At 39.0% G+C, this 20970-nt stretch overlaps 1 protein-coding gene across 1 annotated transcript in view; it reads left to right on the forward strand.

Annotated features, from left to right (window-relative positions):
- The window catches only part of LOC136863268 (TRPL translocation defect protein 14), a 476558-nt gene that overhangs the window by 355603 nt on the left and 99985 nt on the right, over window positions 1-20970 (forward strand). The window contains exon 7 of the mRNA XM_067139653.2: window positions 753-893. Within this exon, the coding sequence (XP_066995754.1) occupies window positions 753-893 (141 nt within the window). The remainder of the gene's footprint in view (window positions 1-752; window positions 894-20970) is intronic.

Consider the following 20970-nt stretch of genomic DNA (forward strand, 5'->3'; position numbering starts at 1 on the left):
AATTTCTTGAAGTCTAATCTGATCAATGGATTTTTTTCTTTCTGTCGACTCTCCATTTCATTCTAGAAGAGACATCAGCAACAATGTTGTCATTCATTATGGAGTTCTCACCTTGTTTCCATATGCACTCTATGGACTGCCTATGAATGGCAAATTTCACAGCACTTTCCTTTATTGCACCTCTTTGTAAGACACAATTATTGCTTACTCAGTGCAAATGCTCGTAAATGGCCTGCTGCTGGTTGTCTTCAATATTTTCCACTCTTCCCATTGTTTCAATGTTACCTAGCCACAAAAACTATACTATGTAAACACTAGTTACTTCTACTATGTCAACATATCATCAGACTCAAGTAACAACCATTGCATTCACCGATAGCTTGTTTTGAACTGAACGCCCCAGTTTATGTAACAACCTACCAAGGTCAAGCATTTTGCCCAGAAGGTTAAGCCAGTTTCATATGCTCTGTGACACACTAAACATCAGTGCTCGTTGCTTAAATGGCTGTTAAGAATGGTTTCTAAATAATAAAAGCTTGTTACAGGAATGTGACTATTATTTTTGGACAGATAAAGTATTTTTTATACTGTGTACAGATTAATCAACAAGTTGGTGATGAATATGTGACAAGTTATATCGATCCTGTTATCATAACTGTCATCTGCCCTTATTGAGGAAACTGTGTTGGTCATTAGATTTTATTAGACTTTATTAAATAACTTACATGTGTGGGGTTTATATGTGCTTTTAGGACCATGTCTGTCGAAGTGAAGGAGTGGAAACAGCAAGAGAACTAGATTACAAAGCTGCTGCTGCTTGGGTAGGGCATCCATACTTTGATGTCATCGATAATTCAACCGACTTTGAAACAAAAATTTGCCGAATGATTGATGTAAGTAATAGTTAGTAAAGTATTTTTATTTTTAAGAGACTGGTTTCAAACCCTGAAGTTACATATGAACTGTTCTTTGGAAGTGAAAAGTTGAAACTTTGACATTCTCACTGTGTTCTATAGAACAGTAGAAACATATCAACAGACTGGATCTACTAATAAATTTGTATGTCTTAAAAATAAACTCTTTTTGGCTTCATTTCTCTACAGTCTCTGAATACTGAGATCAGTATGATGCAAATTCAAGGCATTGCGTACGACTTATACAATAAGTGTCTTGAATGAAGTCCATTAAGTTGTGATGATAAAATTATATAGAATCACACTGATTTACAGTGACAAATTAATTACCATGCTGGATCTCTTTCTGCTACATGAAATGTTCATTCTCAGCTTTTCAGTTAAGCAACAAACAACATCATAAGCTAATTTAAAGTCTTGACATGTCCCAGCTGTCAAATACAGGGTCTCTCTTATAAACCCAGACTGGGCACCCAGTGTTTGATTCTGTCCTACAGTAGCTGCCTCAGCTCAACTTACATCGCACGCAGCCACCCTGCTTTAATCATGTATACAATCTTATAAGAAATCTTATAAAAGATGAGGGACTTCATAAACACCATTAGGTTTTTCTGCACACCAATAGCAAGAGTTATGGCTGTTCACATGACCGTTAAGATGAAACTAGGCCTCATTCAAAAAGAACACAAGCTGTGAGTTGAATAAACGTGTAAATCTGTGTAAACCTGTACAGTTTGATATGTAATAGCTTTGTAGCTCTTTGCACGGAAGAAACTGAAACCCCTACTTGTTGTGCTAATTTTGTGAGCGACTTATTCGGTGACTGTTCAAGATTCGCACCAATGTCATCTAGCTTTTCTTCTGTTAAAACTGCTCATGCGCACATATTTTTTTATTGAGCACTGAGACATTAGTTTCAAATTTATTTACAATTACGTGAATCTGTGCCCGTGAAGGTAGTACTTCACCTGGAAATTGCTGAACAAATGCATCGCGTACTCTTCGAGCCGACTCGTACTTAAAATAACTTTTATATATGAAAATACACTGTTGCAATGATAACTGTCTCACCGTGTTAACAGCTGAGATTCAGACTGGCTACTGATACTAGGTCGTACACATGCGCGCTCCTTGCAAGGTCAAGAACTATGTGTGCGCCTCCCGTACAGCTGCTTAGGTCTCAAAGAGTAAAAACATCGCTGGACGGTCTGGGTTTATAAGAGAGATCCTGTGTTAAAAATACCTGCATACTCTGCTCACCTTCATAAAATGTTATAAATATTTCATTGAGGGGTCTTCGGGCATTTTTGATGTCAAACCCTGCATATTTTCAGTGTATTTATGCAAGGTCCCTGCGGGTACTTAAGGATAATTGTTATGTCTACACTTTTGTACTTTCAGTTAGGGTTTGGCTTTTATAGCGTATGAGAAAGATATTCCATCATTTGACCTAACTGATGTAGGATACTACTACTACTACTACTACTACTACTACTACTACTACAATACTACTACTACTACTACTACTACTACTACTACTACTTTTTGTTATGGCAGGGGGAAATCTTTTCAAGACACCACTCTGTGTGGGAGTTGGATTTCCACCAACTAAAAACCCCTGCCCTCTTCACTCAGACCATTCTGGAACTGCTTGTCGGCATCACATCAGAATGGAATGATGTATATTATTAAGTTCTTCCTTTCTCTTCTTTCTCCTTCATCCCCATAATGCTTGTCGCCATTGCCTTTACTGTGCTCCAGGCAAACGGGCTCTCTAACATAATCTGAACCAGATTCCCTGGCGTGAGTCGTCGGCCAAGTTGTTGGCAGGCTTTCCTTCGTTCTTCTTCCCATCGAACACAGTAGAAAAAAGTGTGTTCTACTGTATCCCTTTCAGAACAGTACCGACAACCATCTCCCTGCGTCTTTCCCATCTTCATGGCATATACGCCGAATCTTCCATGTCCTGTCAGGATCTGCGACAGATAGTAATCTACCTGCCGATGTCTACATTTAAGCCAGTCTTCTATGTTGGGTATTAGCTTTTTTGTCCATTGGCCAACATCGTTTGTGCCATCCCATCGGTCTTGCCAGTCTAGTAAGAGTTGGTTCCTCGAGGCTTTCTTTTCTTCAGCAGATATAGTTGCACCCCTTTCATGCCAAAGTTTTCTCTCTACAACGAGGAGGTCAATGGGAATACTGGCAGCTACAACTTGTAAAGCTGCTGTCGAAACAGTTCGATATGCACAGGTAACTCTGAGCAGCATTTTCCTCTGTACTCTTTCCATAGCTCTTCGGTGAATCTTCCTCCTGAGTGCATTGTGCCAGATAGGTGCAGCATAAAGTAAAATGGAATATACTGCAGAGAACATAATCCGTCTCTTAACTGTTCTTGGTCCCCCGATGTTAGGCATAAGTCTGGCTAATGCTGATGCCTTCTTCTCTGCCTTTTGGGTTACTGCCTTCACATGTGCACCAAATGTGCAATTCCTGTCAATAAGAACCCCAAGGTATAGTACAGACTTTCCTGGGATAATCACTGTATCATTTAATAAGAAACGGACATTTTTCCAATTCCTGGAACCTTTCAAAATTACAGCCTCAGTCTTATGTGGAGCCAATCTCAACTTATTATTTACCATCCAAAGGTTAACTCGTCTCAGTGATTTATTTACTCGGAAGGTCAGTTCTTCTACATTCTCTGCTATTACCACTATTGCAAGGTCATCTGCATAACCAATAGATGTTGTCCCTTTTGTCAGCTGCAGGCATAAGACACCATCATATAGAATGTTCCACAAGGTGGGTCCTAGGACAGATCCCTGTGGAACACCAGCACTCATTTCAAGATCTTCTAAATCATGAAATCGTATTCTTCGTCCTTTAAAGTACTTAACGATTATTTGTTGTAGATACTGAGAAATGTTCATCCTACGAAGTTCTCTCAAAATAATGCTCCAAGAAGCAGTGTTAAAAGCATTTTTGACATCTAGCGTTATCAAGGCAGCCCATTTCTCACTGCTTTCTGCCTGTATTTGAATCACCCTCTCAATAGCTTGGGTTGTGGTTCTACCCTTTCTAAATCCAAACTGGTTCGAAGAAAGTCCTCCCTGTTGTTAAAGTTCTTTCTCCAGTCTAGTTTTAATCAATCCTTCGTAAAGTTTGCTCAAGGTGTTTAATAAGCAAAGTGGCCTGTATGCTGATGGATCTAATGATAGTTTCCCTGCCTTCAATAACAGCACTAGCTTGGCTACTTTCCACTCATCGGGGAATTCATGCTTTTTTAATAAATCGTTGAAGACTGATAAGATCCAACCAGGTGCCACCTCAACTGCATACTTGATGGCTTCTGGTGGGATTCCATCTACACCTGGTGCCTTACCAGTCTTCATATTGCGTGCTACCTCTTGTAACTCAACCACAGTGAACGGTTCTACAACACAAAAATCTGATTCCATTTCAAGTCTGTCATTAGTACAAGGGAACAACTCCATTGCTATGGCTTTCCTTCTATCAGCTGGGAACTGAACTGGTACCCTGTTGATTATTCGACCGGTCACTATCTTATATCCCGCTCCCCAGATATCACTGTCTAGATCTTCGCATAGCTTTTGCCAGAGATTTCTCTTAGAATCCTTTATTAGCTTCATTAGTTGCCTCTTTGATGTCTTATAGTCAGCTTCTAATTGTATTAAGTTGACCTGCATGATTTTTTTCCTAGATCTTGTAAGAATTCGTCTCTTGCGATTGCAGTCTTTCCTTTGCATGTCTATTTCATTGTTCCACTAGTAAGGGACTCGTGTTTTATATTTTGTTGATCCCCTCAATCGGCTGGTCCTACAAGCATCTTTAGGAACAGCAGTTACATCTTTTAGAGTATGTTGCACTGTATCTACAGTTTGTGACATCCACTCGATTGCAATTTTAAAAGTTTCCCAATTATAGTTCCACACCGTTTTCGTTATATCATTAAGCTTCTTCGAACCCTTAACTTGAAAGTAAATAAAACGATGGTCGCTGAGAGATTCATCTTCCATAACTTCCCAGTCAACAATGAATGATGCTATACCCTGCGTTGAGCAGGTGATGTCTATGAAAGACTCTGAGTTCCCTCTGGGAAAAGTTGGTAAGATTCCAGTATTATGAACCACCAAGTCTAGGGTTGCTATCCATTCTGCCCAATATTCTCCCCTACGATCTGCAGTTGGTGCCCCCCACAGAGGCGACTTGACATTTAGGTCTCCGAGAATGATAGATTCAATACCTGACGCCATGCAGTCCTGAACTATTGCATCTACTTCAGCTTTGAAAATATCAAAAGGGATGTTAGGAGAGATATAACAACAATAAATCTGATATTGCTGAAGTTGAATACACAAATATCCTTCTTCTGCCCTTATGCTTAGCACCTCCAACTTATCATTTAAAAAATATGCAGCTACATCACATCTTTTGTCCGTGAACCAACCACCTTCGGCTACTCGCCTTCTGTTTGGCTCGCTAACAAGCACTAAGTCTACTTTCTTTTCCAAGGCTGTAGCATACATGATGTCATGACTGTCGGATTTCCTCATGAGATTCGCCTGCAGTATGTCCATTATTGGTCGTTTAAATTCAACTTCCTTGCCTCTAATATTAGCTTCCTGTAAGTAGGGCATTTCATTTGATCTGAGCGGTGGCCCTCCACTTGGCACATGGTGCAAAACGAAATGTTCCCACAATCCTTCGCCAAATGGCCTTCTTGTCCACAATTTAGATAGCTCCGTGACCGGTCATCCTTAACGTCGCAGTGTGGCGCTTTATGTTCAAATCCAAGACATTTAAAACACCTTGCAACTGTAATTCTTTCCTTCACCATACAGGTTGCCCATCCCACATTTATTTTCTTTTTCTTTAACAGTATTTTCGATGGTTCCGTTGGCAATATTACGGTAGCATTCAGATTTCCGAACCTCCCCAGTCTTACGGACGTAATATTGATCTGAGATTCTTCGACAGCAGCTTCTAAGGAGAGTGCTGCTCTGAGATAGTTTTCATTTAAATCCGGATCCATACCGTACACTAGAATTGTTGTCTCCTTCCTTTTTGTTGAAACCTCTATTTCCTTGACGTTTTTAGTTATCTCATGTTGTAATACGTCAGCCTTTCCTTTGCCTTCTACAGTAAGTATAAGGTCATCCTTTGCTGTTTTCCTTATTCGTTTTATTTTAATCCCAATTTTTTCGATGTTTACTCCTTCCTTTACCGTTTTAAGCAATTCGGTGTACGTTTTTCCCGCAGCTTTGCACGTAACTGTTTCCTGAGTATTATCATTTAAGGATTTCTTTTTCGATGTTAATCCCACAGAAACAGCCTGTTTTACCTGCGTTTTACCCGATTCCAAGCACCCTATTTCAATATCACTCTTACGAAACATCCATTCCAAGATTTTCCTTATATAATTCCGATCAAGGGTATCCGGGATAGTTATCAGCACCTTCTTTCTTGCACGAGTCTCAATTATCTCTCTCCAGTGGGTGAGACATGAATACAGGCTCTGCAGGTCATTTACTCCATCCTGATTAAATGAATATGGTATTACATATACATATCGCAGCTTCTCCCGCTCTCCTCCTCGACTCGTGTAGGTTTGCGTAACAGTGCGCAGGAATTCCGTCTTACCTTCCTACTACTACTACTACTACTACTACTACTACTACTACTAGATTGAGGTATTCTCTCTTACCTTGATGTTTCTTGTTTTACCTACTGTTCTTCTGAGGTACTTCCTTCCTGTAGCTCTAAGTCTGCTCTCTGATTTAGTCTGCAATCTTTAGCTTTCTGGTCCTTACAGCAGCAGTGTTGAGAGATAAACTGCTTTATACTCTCTCATTTGTTTCTTTTCTGACTTTTGTCTTGCCTATTACAGCAGTGTAGATGTTGTAGGAGAGATTATCTACTTTCTGTGTTCTGCTATCAAACTCAGTTTATTTTACTTCAACTGTTTCTGTGGTTTGCAGGTATTTAAACTTCTCCACCTGTTTACGGTTCTTGTTCTCCTTATCTTAACAAGTTTTCTGTTGCATTCCTGAGAGACAAGATCAGGTCTTGTGGTTGAAGAGTGCTGAATATCAACAGCTTATGAGATGAAAGAGTCAGTTCCTTGTCGGAAAAGGTTTGACCTGAAAGCTGTGAGAGTAACCCAGGAAAAAAAAAGGAAAAAAAGGTGGGGATGGGCAGATTAAACCTGATCTCAAACCAGCACGGACCTCTAGCTCGATGTGACTGCGTGTAGTGTAAATGAGGAACTGAATACGAATTATTCGTATTCTGCCCAATTCCACCTGGCATTGAAATAATATTCAAGATCTCAGCCATAAACCTCGGCCTAAGCCAATCATTAACTTACTTTGAACAATATTACATAGCAGTGTTCAAGTTAAAATAAAATATAATATATCAAAAACCAGATACTTCTCACAATAGTCAAACACAGACTGTTTTAAAAAACTTTTCAAAACGAAAGAAAAAACTTGTATATGTTATCAACTTTACAGTTATATTTTATGAGGAACCAAAGAACAACATTCTAGAAATTGTGTATCAACATGGCAGATGTTTTGAAGAACTAACAATCAGTTTTATATGGACATCCTTGTATTTTGCTAGGCCAAATTATAGACATTTTTAACCACCCCCAATAATTTTGGACGCACAAGATAATATGGTGTTTTTTTAAGACATATTATTTTCTACAGAATAATTGGTCTTTGTCACTTAGCCACATTTTAATGTACATATAATGACTTAAGATTTGTTGTTAGTATAGTATGCTACGCATACATTTTACACTGTACTAATAGTATTATATTTTTTTATTTTTCTAATATACCTTGCAATCAGTATCTCAATGGCTGATGATGGCACGATGGATGCCGAAACCGGTCCCATAATGTATACCATGATATTTTAAATAAACATGTGATGTTTAATTGAATTATTATGTTAATGTATTGAATAGGTGGAAACCTTTAACTTTATAAGCATTGTAAATCTCGAGTCAGTACGGACAAAAAATGAAATTCTTAATATTAAATTGAACAATTTACTGAACATCAGAAATCTTTGTATATACTTTCCATTGATTTTGAAAAGGCCTTTAATTCTGTCAACTGGAGGAAAATGTGGAGAGCTATGGAAAAGTTCGGAATCCCGCAAAAGATAGTCCGTCTTACACTGGCAATGTATGATGGATATACTTGTCAAGTAGAACATAAAGGGAAGCTGTCTGAACCTCTTACCGTAAAATCTGGAGTAAGACAAGGATGTCTACTGTCGCCAATCTTGTTTATCATGACACTAGGTTATATATTGAGAATGGCAACGAATAGAAAGCGTGGCATTCAGTGGGGATTAAATAACCGATTAAAGAACTGGATTATGGGGATGATCTCCGTCTTCTTGCAAAATGTTTTTGGTACATGGGAATCAAACTGAATGACTTAACAATAAAAACTAAAGAAGTGTGCTTAAAGATAAATAACAAAAATACTAAGCAATTCTAGCTTGACTCTAGATGGAATGGGTATAAAAAGGGTGGAGGAATTTTCTTACTTAGGAAGCATGGTAAGCCAGGATGAAGATGCTTGTAGAGATATGGTGAGTCGTATAAATAAAGCCAAGTCACTGCACAGTTCCAGCCAATATGGAGATCTCCTCACATTCGCATAAAAACGAAGTTAAGGATATTCAACTCAAATGTTAAATCGGTGTTACTGTATAGAAGTGAGATCTGGAAAGTGACCGAAGATATTACCACAAGGATACAGACTTTTATAAATCATCGTTTGAGGTACATTATGAGAATAGGGTGGCCAAAGACCATCTCAATCGAAGATCTTTGGGAGGCCACAAGTGAAAGTCCCATGCAGCAACAGATAATGAGAAGAAAAAGGAGATGGATTGGGCACACCCTGAGAAGACTACAAGAAAGTATCACAAGGCAGGCACTGAGCTGGAATCCACAAGGTAGTCACAGGCAAGGCAGACAGAGGATTACCTGGAAGAGAACCATAGACAGGGAAATTGCTGGAGTCAATAAGACATGGAGGGAAGTGAAGGCATTGGCAGCAGACAGAACAAGCTGGAGGAATTTTTTCGAGCCCCTATGTTCCACCTAGGAATTAAGGGAAGTAAGTCAAGTAAGTGAAGACACTAAATTAATGGGTAAGTTTATTTTATATTAATTTTGTATATCAGTTTTCATTTAGATTCAGCACGATCAGCAAGTGCAAATACTTAGGTGTGAGATTTGAAAGTAATTTGCACTGGAAGGGTGATATTGATGACATTGTTGGGAAAGCATACAGATCATTACATGTCATAATGAGGCTACTTAAAGGATGCAACAAAGAATTAAAAGAAAAAAGTTACTTGAGTATGGTTCGTCCATTATTGGAATATGCAAACAGTGTTTGGGATCCTCGCCAAGAATACCTAATAAAAGAAATAGATAGTGTGCAGAGGAAAGCAGCAAGATTTGTAACAGGGGATTTCAGGAGAAAGAGTAGTGTATCAGAAATGTTAAAGGAACTTGGGTGGGAAACTTTAAGTAAGAGAAGGGAGAAAACTAGACTTATAGGATTATATAGAGCCTATACAGGAGAAGAAGCATGGGGAGATATCCGTGAGAGGCTTCAGTTGGAAAATAATTATATCGGCAGGACTGACCACAAATATAAAATTAGAAGGAATTTTAGCAGAAGCGATTGGGGTAAATTTTCATTCATTGGGAAGGGTGTGAAGGAGTGGAACAGTTTACCAGGGGTAGTGTTTGATCCTTTTCCAAAATCTGTACAGATATTCAAGAAGAGAATAAACAGCAACAGAGAAAATAAATGAAGTGTTAGAGGGCATTCGACCAGTGCAGGTTATTGTAAATAAAAAAATGTGTGTGAATAAATTAATTCCATCCCCTGGTCTAAGGAGTATGGACAGCCAAAGTAGGGGACTGCCTGTAGGGATGAAGTACAGTGGGACTTCGAGGGCCCTGGGACCGCTACGGTAGCTGTGAAGGCCCTTCAGGAACTCTGAAAAGTGGTGGCAAAAGGGGCTCTGGTTAAGACGCAGCAGGTCGTTATGCTACTTAGGATCCAGAACGGGTAAAAAAAAAAAAAAAAGTAAATAAATAAATGCAATGTAAATATTAATGTTATACCAGTTGTATAGTATCATTTGAAGTCATTCCACATACTGTATATCAGTTGACTATATTTGTAAGTAGTACAGGAGATATTATAAGTAGAATTTTGTAAACAATATAAATTTATTAAGGATGAGCTGTGTGTTTAATAGAAAACATTGTTAGTGTAAATTGTATAATATTGTATTATAGGAAAAATTTTCTTCTCTTGTTAATTTAATATTTAGTGCTTGACAATAATGTATTTTAGTGTACCATTTGCCACCGAGGTAGACACCTCATTTGCAAATAAAGAGATTTTGATTTGATTTGATTTGATTTGATCAGTAACATCACTGCAGATGTTGTTTCTGTTTGGCATTCTAAATTAAGCCATCACTTCATCCAACTTCATCGTTGCTTCTTTATGAGATATAACATTTTCTGCTTGTGTGCCAGTCTCATTTCAGCATCACTATTGCTGTCTTAATTACCTGCAGATGCACATGCAGTGATAATTTCATCATCAGTTGTCATACTGCGACTACCATCATTGTCTGTCTGTAACGAAGTGTTTCTATTCTCCTTCATCGTCGTTCCAGTACAGGGCAGCTTGGGGTAGGGGCTCAGAATATGGCACTCCTGACAACTGATTGTTAGCAGAACAGGTATAAACTTACCCCAAATTCTTCTCAGTTTAAACTTGCTTAAACATCAAATTTCAAAGGAGAATTGTCACCATGGAAAAATCTACTCACACTAGGAGACAAACAAATTTACAAAAAGGCAAAAGGTAAACCAAAATTGATCCAGGTAAACCTGAGATCCAGATTAAAGAGGGCTGGATAAATGAGGTTCTGTTGTAAATCATTATATAAGCTAAAAGAAAATCAGAGAAAATGTCAGAAATAATTTGGAAACATTAATGTCTGATTGCAAGGTCTTTCAGATGAAAAGAATGGGTAAACTACCAGTTATGGATTAGTCAGGTAAGGTTGTAGATGCTAAGAAAATGCTAGTCAGTTGATTTGAAAACCTGGATGGACATTTTTCTAGTATTGTATGAATGTTAGAATTCAGTTTTAGTAGAATAACAAAAATGGGAACAAAATATCGAGAATGTTTTAATGTACCTTTAATTGCCAATTATCAAGAGACACCAGAGTCCTAGAATTGAGAGCTGGAAAGGGTTTCTTGATCATGCTAGTAGATCCGCTCATACTTCAGAAACCTGTAATGTTGACCGTGTTGGAATTGAATCCTGCAACCTGGGGCACTATAGGCAAGCATGTAACCAACTTCACCAGCTACCATAAAGCAACATAAGTTTTGAAGTACCTTAGCAGGCTAAGATGGGGGAAAGAACAACTTTATAGAAAAGGTAACAGAATTTACATGTGGTTTCTCTTAGATATACTTTGATGGGATAAAATTAATATTGCACCAGTTTACAAATTAGGAAACAGGAAAGATTACAGCTAACTTATTCTAGACAAACTACTTAAAGGTATTCTGTAAAGGAAAGATTTAAGAATATCTCTTAGATTTATAGAAAGGCATATGATTGTTACTGGAGAGCCATTCACTGTGCTGTTGGGTTATACAATCGAGGAAGGTTGATTAACATGTTCACCGCTGGTCCTTTAGACCCTTTCATCGCCAAGGCGCTGAAATCATAATTATGTAACATCTTGAAGTTGGAGTTCTGTAATCACTAAATATTGGCTTTGAAAAAAACATCTTAACCCCAGAGAATAATAAGAATAAGAACGCTTATTATAAGCATCATCAGAAGTGAATGTGTTAAGAAATTAGCAAATCTGGGTTGATAGTACTGAAAGGATTGTCAGAGAGTTAGTTTCAATCAGCAGCTTGCAGACTGCATTTTACAACAAATTAGTTGTGGCAAGTGAGTGAAGACGTGAAAGTTCAACTTCTAGAAGAATCAGCTTAAGAACAATTTCTAATGAAGAGCAAGCAAAATGAAATACATTGAAGAAGAACAGTATTAATTTAATCAAGAAGAGTGAGCTGAAGAATCTCAATCCTATTCAGAACTGGATGATTTTTTTTTTTTTTTTTTTCTTTTTTTTTTTCTGAAGTGCTATTAGAGGCAACACCTATTCAAATAACAGAAAGATATGCCCTAGGGTGGAAAGGTTTGCTGTGATGATGAGCCTTTTTTGTCTTTCTAATGTTTAATTCCTCTGACTAGCACATTCTAAATATGAGAGTAGTTTATTAATCAACATTAAATATGTTTATAAATCATATTTTAATTATGACCTACATTTGTTTGTTGCAGAATAATTAGAAAGGGCACAAATAAGCTCTTATATGAGATATTCAATATCCTTCTAAATTCAGAAGTTTGCGAATTCTGCAGTACTTTTTTGTACTGCTGAATATACACTGACTTAGCAAATGTCATGGGATAGTCACCTAATAGCGTGTGGGGCCTCCTCTGGCCCTGCGAACTGCAGTGAGACACCATGGAAGTGAGTCGACACGTCCCTGGTAGTCCTCTGGACACAGCTGACACCAAATCGTTCGCAGAGCGGCCGCCAATGCTGGTCTGTTTGTAGGTGCAGGATCCATGGCGCGGAGCCTGCATTCCAGGACATCCCAGATATGCTCGATAGGGTTCATATCGGGGCTCCTGGGTGGCCATGCCAGTCGTTGGACCTCCGCTGCATGTTCCTGGAACCATTCCCAGGCGACGTTGGAGCGATGTGGCGGCGCGTTATCATCTTGAAACACCGCAGAACCGTGTGGGCGCTGGAAGGCCAAAAATGGGTGGAGATGGTCTCTGAGCAGCTCAGCATACCGCGTGCATTTCAAACTCTCTTCCAGAACAACTAAGGGGCCCATTCCATACCAGGAAAATGCACTCCAGACCATAACAGAGACACCAACGCCCTGGACCACACCTTCGAGGCAGGCAGGATCCATCGCTTCATGTGGTCTGCGCCATACACGGTGCCTCCCATCGGCATGGTGCAGTTGAAATCATGATTCGTCCGACCATATCAAGTTACGCCATTGTTCCAGTGTCCATCCCTGGTGACTGGCAACAAATGCGCGTTGTTGTGCCCGATGACGTTGGGTTAACAGTGGCACCCGTGTGCGGCGCCGGCTCCCATACCCCATAGAAACCATGTTCCTATGGATTGTCCACTGGGAGACGTGTCTAGCATGGCCTGTGTTGAATTGAGCTGTGATTTGTTGCACGGTTGCCCGTCTGTCACTATTGACAATCCGTCTCAGATGTCGCCAGTCACGGTCATCGAGGATGGCTGGACGGCCGGTCGTTCGTTCGTCTGTTGTGGACGGTGACACCCACATTCAACCATTCACGATACACCCTGGACATGGTTGATCGTGTGAAGCTGAATTCCCGCACCACTTCCGAAATCGCACTTCCCATCCGTCGGGCACCGACCACCATACCCGTTCGAACGGTGTCAGCTCACGACGACGTTCTATGTTACACCTGTCACATGCACAGCCACTGCTCACAAGGTCTCCTATACAACTGCCGCTGGCACAGGGGGCGTGTGGTGCGCACACAACACACCTGCGCATCAGTGCTCCGCTATCCCATGACATTTGCTCAGTCAGTGGACATGAACATTGAGGAAATTTTTCTGGGATTAGGAAAATACTACTGGGTTTATAGAGTACAATCTAGAGATTTCTTGATTGAGATGAATAGTGGCTGGACCTAAAAGACAGAGGGGCACATGGCCCTCCGGCTAATTAACTATTGTTGTATGATTTTAAATGTACAGACACTTTGAATGATGATGCATTCAGTTTTAGTACTAGGTACATAATCCAGCTAATGGGGCAATGTTTTCATCCGAGTTCACTACGTTTGTCATACTGGCCGGTCAACCTGAGCCTGTGCCCTTCTCTGCACACTACTTCTTGGGTAAGTTTGGTTCGCTTCTATTTCATAACATGCAGAGAATGGGGGATATGGGCACTGACGAAGCCGGTCCCTTCAGAGGAAATATCCAAAGGGTTATCATGCCGAGTTTGACATCTTGTTTCAAATGCAAGTGTTGCAAAAAAGTCGTTTGAGAATCCTGTTATGCAGGCTAATGAAATTAGTCAATATCCTGTTACATAATATTTAGCTTGGTGTAGTTAAAATTATATCTGTCATATGCAGTGTACAGATATATAGTATTCCAATGAAGGGACACATAAAGAATATCTCAGATGTACTCGTAGGTATGATTAACCTGAAGGCGATGTACGGAAAATTTGTAGTTCTTTTAAAAAACTTAAGTCTGTGAGTAATATTCCAAGCAGATCATTTTCCCAACTGTGCCTAACTGAAAAGACAGGGATAAAGACGCTCGGTCCACCAGCACATCATTTAAGACTAGAACAAATTAATATTCACGTAGATCCCAGCAAGGGGTGTATACAGAACACGAATGCTTGCATGACTCTGAGTCAAATAATGCACTTTTCTGTTATTTGGACTTCACCTGGCTTGGAAAAAAGCTGGAGTGACAGATCTCAAATACTTGAAATTTGTTGTTGTTGTTGTTTCTTGAGCCATCAGTCCATAGACTGGTTTGATGTACCTCTCCATGACACCCTATCCTGTGCTGACCTTTTCATTTCTACGTAACTACTGCATCCTACATCTGCTCTAATTTGCTTACCATACTCATACCTTGGTCTACCCCTACCGTTCTTACTCCCTACAATTCCATCAAAAACTAACTGAACAAGTCCTGGGGGTCTTAAGATATGTCCTGTCATTCTATCTCTTCTCCTCGTCACATTTAGCTGAATTTACCTCATCTCACCTTCAGCATTTTTCTGTTACATCACATTTCAAAGGCTTCTATTCTCTTTCTTTCCTGAGCTAGTTATTGTCCATGTTTCTCTTCCATACAGTGCCACGCTCAAGACGAAAGTCGTCAGAAACATCTTTCTTATTCCTATATTACCAAGCTCGATAGCTGCAGTCGCTTAAGTGCGGCCAGTATCCAGTATTCGGGAGATGGGTTCGAACCCCACTGTCAGCAGCCCTGAAGATGGTTTTCCGTGGTTTCCCATTTTCACAACAGGCAAATGCTGGGGCTGTACCTTAATTAAGGCCACGGTCGCTTTTTTCCCAGTCCTAGAGCCCTTTCCTGTCCCATCGTCGCCATAAGACCTATCTGTGTTGGTGCGACGTTAAGCCAATAGCATATTCCTATATCAGTGTTCGAAGTGAGTAAATTTCTTTTCTTAAGAAAGTTCTTCCTTGCTTGTGCTAGTCTGCATTTTATGTCCTTCTTACTTCTGCCATTGTCAGTTACTTTACTACCCAAGTAACAATATTCATGAACTTCCTTTAAGATTTTATTTCCTAATCTACTATTACGTGCATCACCTGCCTTCATTCGACTGCACTCCATTACTTTTGTTTTGGACTTATTTATTTTCATCTTGTGCTCCTTACCCAAGACTCCATCCATACCATTCAGCAACTTCTCGAGATCTTCTGCAGTCTAAGACAAAACAACAGTATCATCGGCAAAACTCGGGTATTGATTTCCAATCCTTAGACTGCGATTCACTTTCCAAATTCCTCTTTGATTCCCTTTACTCCCTGTTCTATGTAAATACTGTAAAGGACCGGGGACAAACTGCAGCCTTGAATCACTCCCTTCTGGATTGTTCCTTCTTTTTCACAGCTCTCGATTCTTATCATTGCAGACTGATTTTCATACAGATTGTAGATATTTCTTCGTTCTTGGTATCTGATCCCAGTCACCTTTAGAATCTCATATAGCTTGGTCCAATCAACATTATTGAATGCCTTTTCTAGATCTGTGAATGCCATGTACGTTGGCTTGTCCTTAATTCGATCCTCGAAGATCAGACGTAAAGTCAGGATTGCTTCACGTGTTCCTTCATTTCTTCTGAAGCCAAATTGATCTTCTCCCAACTCAGTTTCAAATTGTCTTTCCATTCTTCTCTAAATAATACGTGTTAAAATTTTGCGGGCATGAGATACTAAACTAATGATGCGGTAGTTTTTGCACTTGTCAGCACCGGCTTTCTTGGGAATAGGTATAACAACATTCTGGCGAAAATCAGATGGCACTTGGCCTGTCTCATACATCTTACACACTAGATGGAATAACCTTGCAATGCTGGTTTCTCCTAAGGCAGTCAGTAATTCAGAGGGAACTTCATCAATTCCAGGTGCCTTGTTCCTATTTAGGTCTCTCACAGCTCTGTCAAACACTGAGCTCAAAATTGGGTCTCCCATTTCATCAGCATCAACAGCCTCTTGTCCCAGAACCAAATCATCTACGTCTTTACCTTGATACAACTGTTGGATATGTTCCTGCCCTCTTTCTTCTTTGCCTTCTTTTCCTAGAAGTGGTTTTCCATCTGAACTCTTAATATTCATGCACCTAGATTTCTTTTCTCCAAAGGCTTGCTTGATTTTCTTGTTTGCACAATCTACCTTTCTTATAACCATACGACCTTAAACATCCTTTCATTTCTCCTTCAACCATTCTTCCTTAGTTATCTTGCACTTTCTATCCACTTTATTCTTTAATCGCCTGTATTCTTTTCTGTCGTCTTCATTTCGTTCATTCTTGTATTTTTGACGTTCATCAATCAGGTCAGGTCTAGTATCTCCTGAGTTATCCATTGATTCTTAGTTGATCTTTCCTTCCTTCCTAACATTTCTTCAGCAGCTCTACTGACCTAATTTTTCACGACTGCCCATTCTTCCTCTGTTGTGTTTCCTTCAGCCTTATCATTTAGTCCTTGTGCAATTTGTTCCTTGAAATGATCCCTCATACTCGTTTCTTTCAATTTGTCTAGAACCCATCTCTTTGCATTCCTTTCTTCAATTTCTTCAACTTCATATGACATTTCATGACCAACAAGTTGTGGTCAGAATCCACGTCTGCTCTTGGGAAAGTTTTGCAATCCAGCACCTGGTTTCTGAATCTCTGCCTAATCATAATGAAGTCTATTTGATACCTTCCAGTATCTCCAGGACTCGTCCACGTATACAGCTGTCGTTTGTGGTGTTTGAACCAAGTATTAGCAAAGACAAAATTATGATCAGTGCAGAATTCAACCAGCCGACTTCCTCTTTCATTCCTTTGTCCCAATCCGATTTCTCCTTCTGTATTACCTTCTCTCCTTGGCCTACCACTGCATTCCAGTCTCCCATCATAATAAGATTCTCATCACTTTTTACATATTGTATTAAATCTTCTATCTCTTTATATATTCTTTCTATTTCTTCATCATCTGCTGATCTAGTAGGCATATAAACCTGCACTATTGTGGTGGGCATTGGTTCGGTGTCTATCTTGACAACAATAATCCTTTCACTATTCTGGTCATAGTAGCTTACCCACTGCCCTATTTTCTTATTCAGTATTAACCCTTATGCTTTCATGCTCTCAGCTGATAGATGTGTGAAAACTGTCAGCCATATTTACCACACTATGCACACACTTCTTTTAAAATGACATGGAATTTGAATTTTGAATTTGAATTTATTGATCATGATTTACATGCCACTGAGACTGAAAAGCCCCTTTATGCAGCGTCTTCTTATAATACAATGCAGATTTATGAAAACAGTAACTACATTTTTATAATATTAAAGTATTAAACACCACACCAATAAAAATATCAACATGAAAGTTTGTAAATTTATAGAGTATATATCACTTATTATCACTGCAAGTTAGTCATGTCTCTAAGCCAGAATAGTTACATTAAAAAAATAACAAATATGGAAACAAAGTTACATGTTTCAGATTTTTAAAGTTTTGAAGTAATTCTGAGAAATGTTGGTCACTGCACAAGCTTATGATTGATGTTGGTAAAAAGGTCATTTATTGTTTACTAGCATGGCAAATATCAGGATTCTATGTGCATTAGATCCAAGGATAGATTGAATTGTTTAAAGATCACTGAAAAAAGTCAGCCATTTTTGCATAAAATACACATTTCTTACTGGGGTGCTGGGTTATTATCATCATCATCATCATCATCATCATCATCATCATCATCATCTACACTTTCTGATTTGGACAAAGAAACATCATCACCTGAATAATTGTCAAGATATTCTGTGATATCATTGTCAGCTAAATGAACTCTCTTTGCCAGGTCGCACGTGATAAATAACTAGGCCTAACCTAAATGAACTATACCCTACTATATCTAACACTTCACTCACAATATCCAGCTAATTACCTAAGATAACTGTTTAGATAATGAACTAGCAAGTAAACTAAATATAATGCCTATGTTACTGCTTAATTTCACTACATGATCAGTATCACCAACAAAAACGGAGAGAAATGCTCACATGTTTGCCGCCAACCATGACGTAAACATGACCCCAAACTCCAGTGAGCACATTTTAAACTCTAAGAATATCAATAAATACGGATAGTTAGCAGTTCCCGCAGAGTATAATGTGAGTTAAAACTGTGCTCTTCTTATCTTGTGCAAAATGCTGCTATTTGACATGTAAATAACGAAATAATGATAATAAAGGCCTGTAACGATGAATCGTTACCATGACATTTTTCGCAGGAACCGTGGGTCCCGATATTTGATTACCTTGATAGTATAAGGGTTAAACAAACTCCTGCATTTCCCCTGTTTGATTTTGTGTTGATAATTCTGTAGTTGCCTGACCAAAAATCCTGTTCTTCCTGCCAATGCACTTCACTTATACCAATTACATATAACTTTAGTCTCTCCATCTCTCTTTTCAGATTCTCTAACCTACCACAATGATTCAAACTTGTAACATTTGATGCTCCAACTCGCAGAATGTCAATATCCATCTTCCTGATGATCGCCCCCTCTCGTGTATTCCCCACCCGGAGATCCGAATGGGGGACTAGTTTACCCCTGGAATATTTTACCCGGGAGGAAGCCATCATCATTCATACAGAGAGAGCTGCATGTCCTCGGGAGTTAGTTACGGCTGTAGATTCCCGTTGCTTTTAGGCGTGTAGCAGTATAAATACAGCTAAGTCATGTTGGGTATTATTAAAAGGACATATCAGGCAATCATCTTGACTGCTGCCCTTGCAACTTCTGAAAGGCTGCTACTCCCTTTTCGATGAACCATACGTTAGTCTGGTCTCTCAACAGATACCCACCCGATATGGTTGCACCTGCGACTCGGCATCTGCTTCATTGGGACGCGCAAGCCTCCCCACCGTGGCAAGATCACATGGTTCTCAGGGGAAATAAAACATTTAAAAACATGGAAGATGCTCCCAACATATTAATTCATGCATGGAGTATAGTGACTCAGCTGGATTCTGCTTTCAGTAGCTTTAACTTTTAAATTATGATGGATTCTGCTTATCGTCAATCGACAAACGTAACGATCAGGTTAGGAAAAACAGATAATGCTTTTTTTTTTTTTTTTTTTTTACTTGTGTGCGTTTAATAGGAATGTAAAAAAGTAGTGCCCCTCCGCCAGTCTCCTTCACACCAACCACTGCTGGTTCAGATTCACGCTACTGGTATGTTTTCTCACTATGGAAATTTTGAAGTTTCAGACACTTAAATTAAAGCATTATGCAGTGAAATGTAAGGATCAAGACACGAGAGATATAGACTGGTTCTGAATTGCACTAAAGATTAGTGTCTTAAACTTGGTTCTGTTACCATCGAGACATAATTAGTCATTCAGTAGAATGGACTGATCATTATCTGTGAAGTTTGACTTGTGGTTTATAAATATCTAATTTTTAATTGGATTTCAAATTTTTGAGCAGAATATTTTCCAAGCATTGTAACAAAAGGGTGTTAAAATCATTTATATTCTAACATTATTTTATGTAGCCTCTAGCGACCCCTTCTATCATATATGATACACTGGGAATTTATTTTCTGTGGCGCTTTGTATGCATGTTGGGAAGGTTGCACCCATTGTATCACATTCGTTACACTCTACGCTATTCAACCGTCGCTTGTTTTTCATTGCTCGCTGTCCCGGTAGATGGCAGGGGAGGTTGTAATCTGGTGGAGATTGAACCAAAACAACGATGCTGCGTAATAAACACGGTAAGATACATTATTACGTTCTTTATAACATAAGATTGTTTGCTAATTGTGCTCCAAGTCTGGAGATTATATTTTTATCATAGTAACGAACTTTTCAATAAAATTTCAATGTGTAACACCAAGATATATCTTATGTATCATATATGATACATTAGGTTCCTATCACTACTTTTCAAGCAGTTTTCTCGTGGGTTGTCTGTGATTTAGTATTTAGATTTTTACTCTCGGAATCGTCATGTTTTTGGCTTTAATGCGATAGAACGGTGAGGTAAATACGTATTAAATATGTAAGCCCATACAGACGTATTAAAAATAAAAATATATCGACATTTTAAGGTTATGCTACACATGATCTTCCGATTTCTTTTGTTAGGGCTGGATGATGATGATGAGATTTTTGAGATGTTGGATGGCATAGATCCAAACAATTCAGATATTGAAATTGAAGATGAGGATATTGAGGCTGATATTCAAGCTCCAGCAGTTAGTACTGGCGTTGAGGAAGAAGGAGCTTCTGATGATGATGATGATGATGGTGATGATGCTAATGATGGAACAGCTTCCAATGGTGACGTTTCTGCCAGAAGGAATCCTACTCAGCGATGGCGCCACAAAACAGAGTGAGTAATTTTGTCATCTGGTCCATTTAATAATCAACCCAGATAAAAGGCAAATTCCACAGATCATCTCATCATGTGTTGTAGTTCAATCAGTAAAAAGTATCTTGTTACTAATTTTATGGTTTGATGTTTTTCTTTTCAGGTTTCTAGGGTCATCTCATCATGCCCTAGGTACTGATTCAAC

The sequence above is a fragment of the Anabrus simplex genome, chromosome 2, assembly GCF_040414725.1.
Source record: "Anabrus simplex isolate iqAnaSimp1 chromosome 2, ASM4041472v1, whole genome shotgun sequence".
Classification (NCBI taxonomy): Eukaryota; Metazoa; Arthropoda; class Insecta; order Orthoptera; family Tettigoniidae; genus Anabrus; species Anabrus simplex.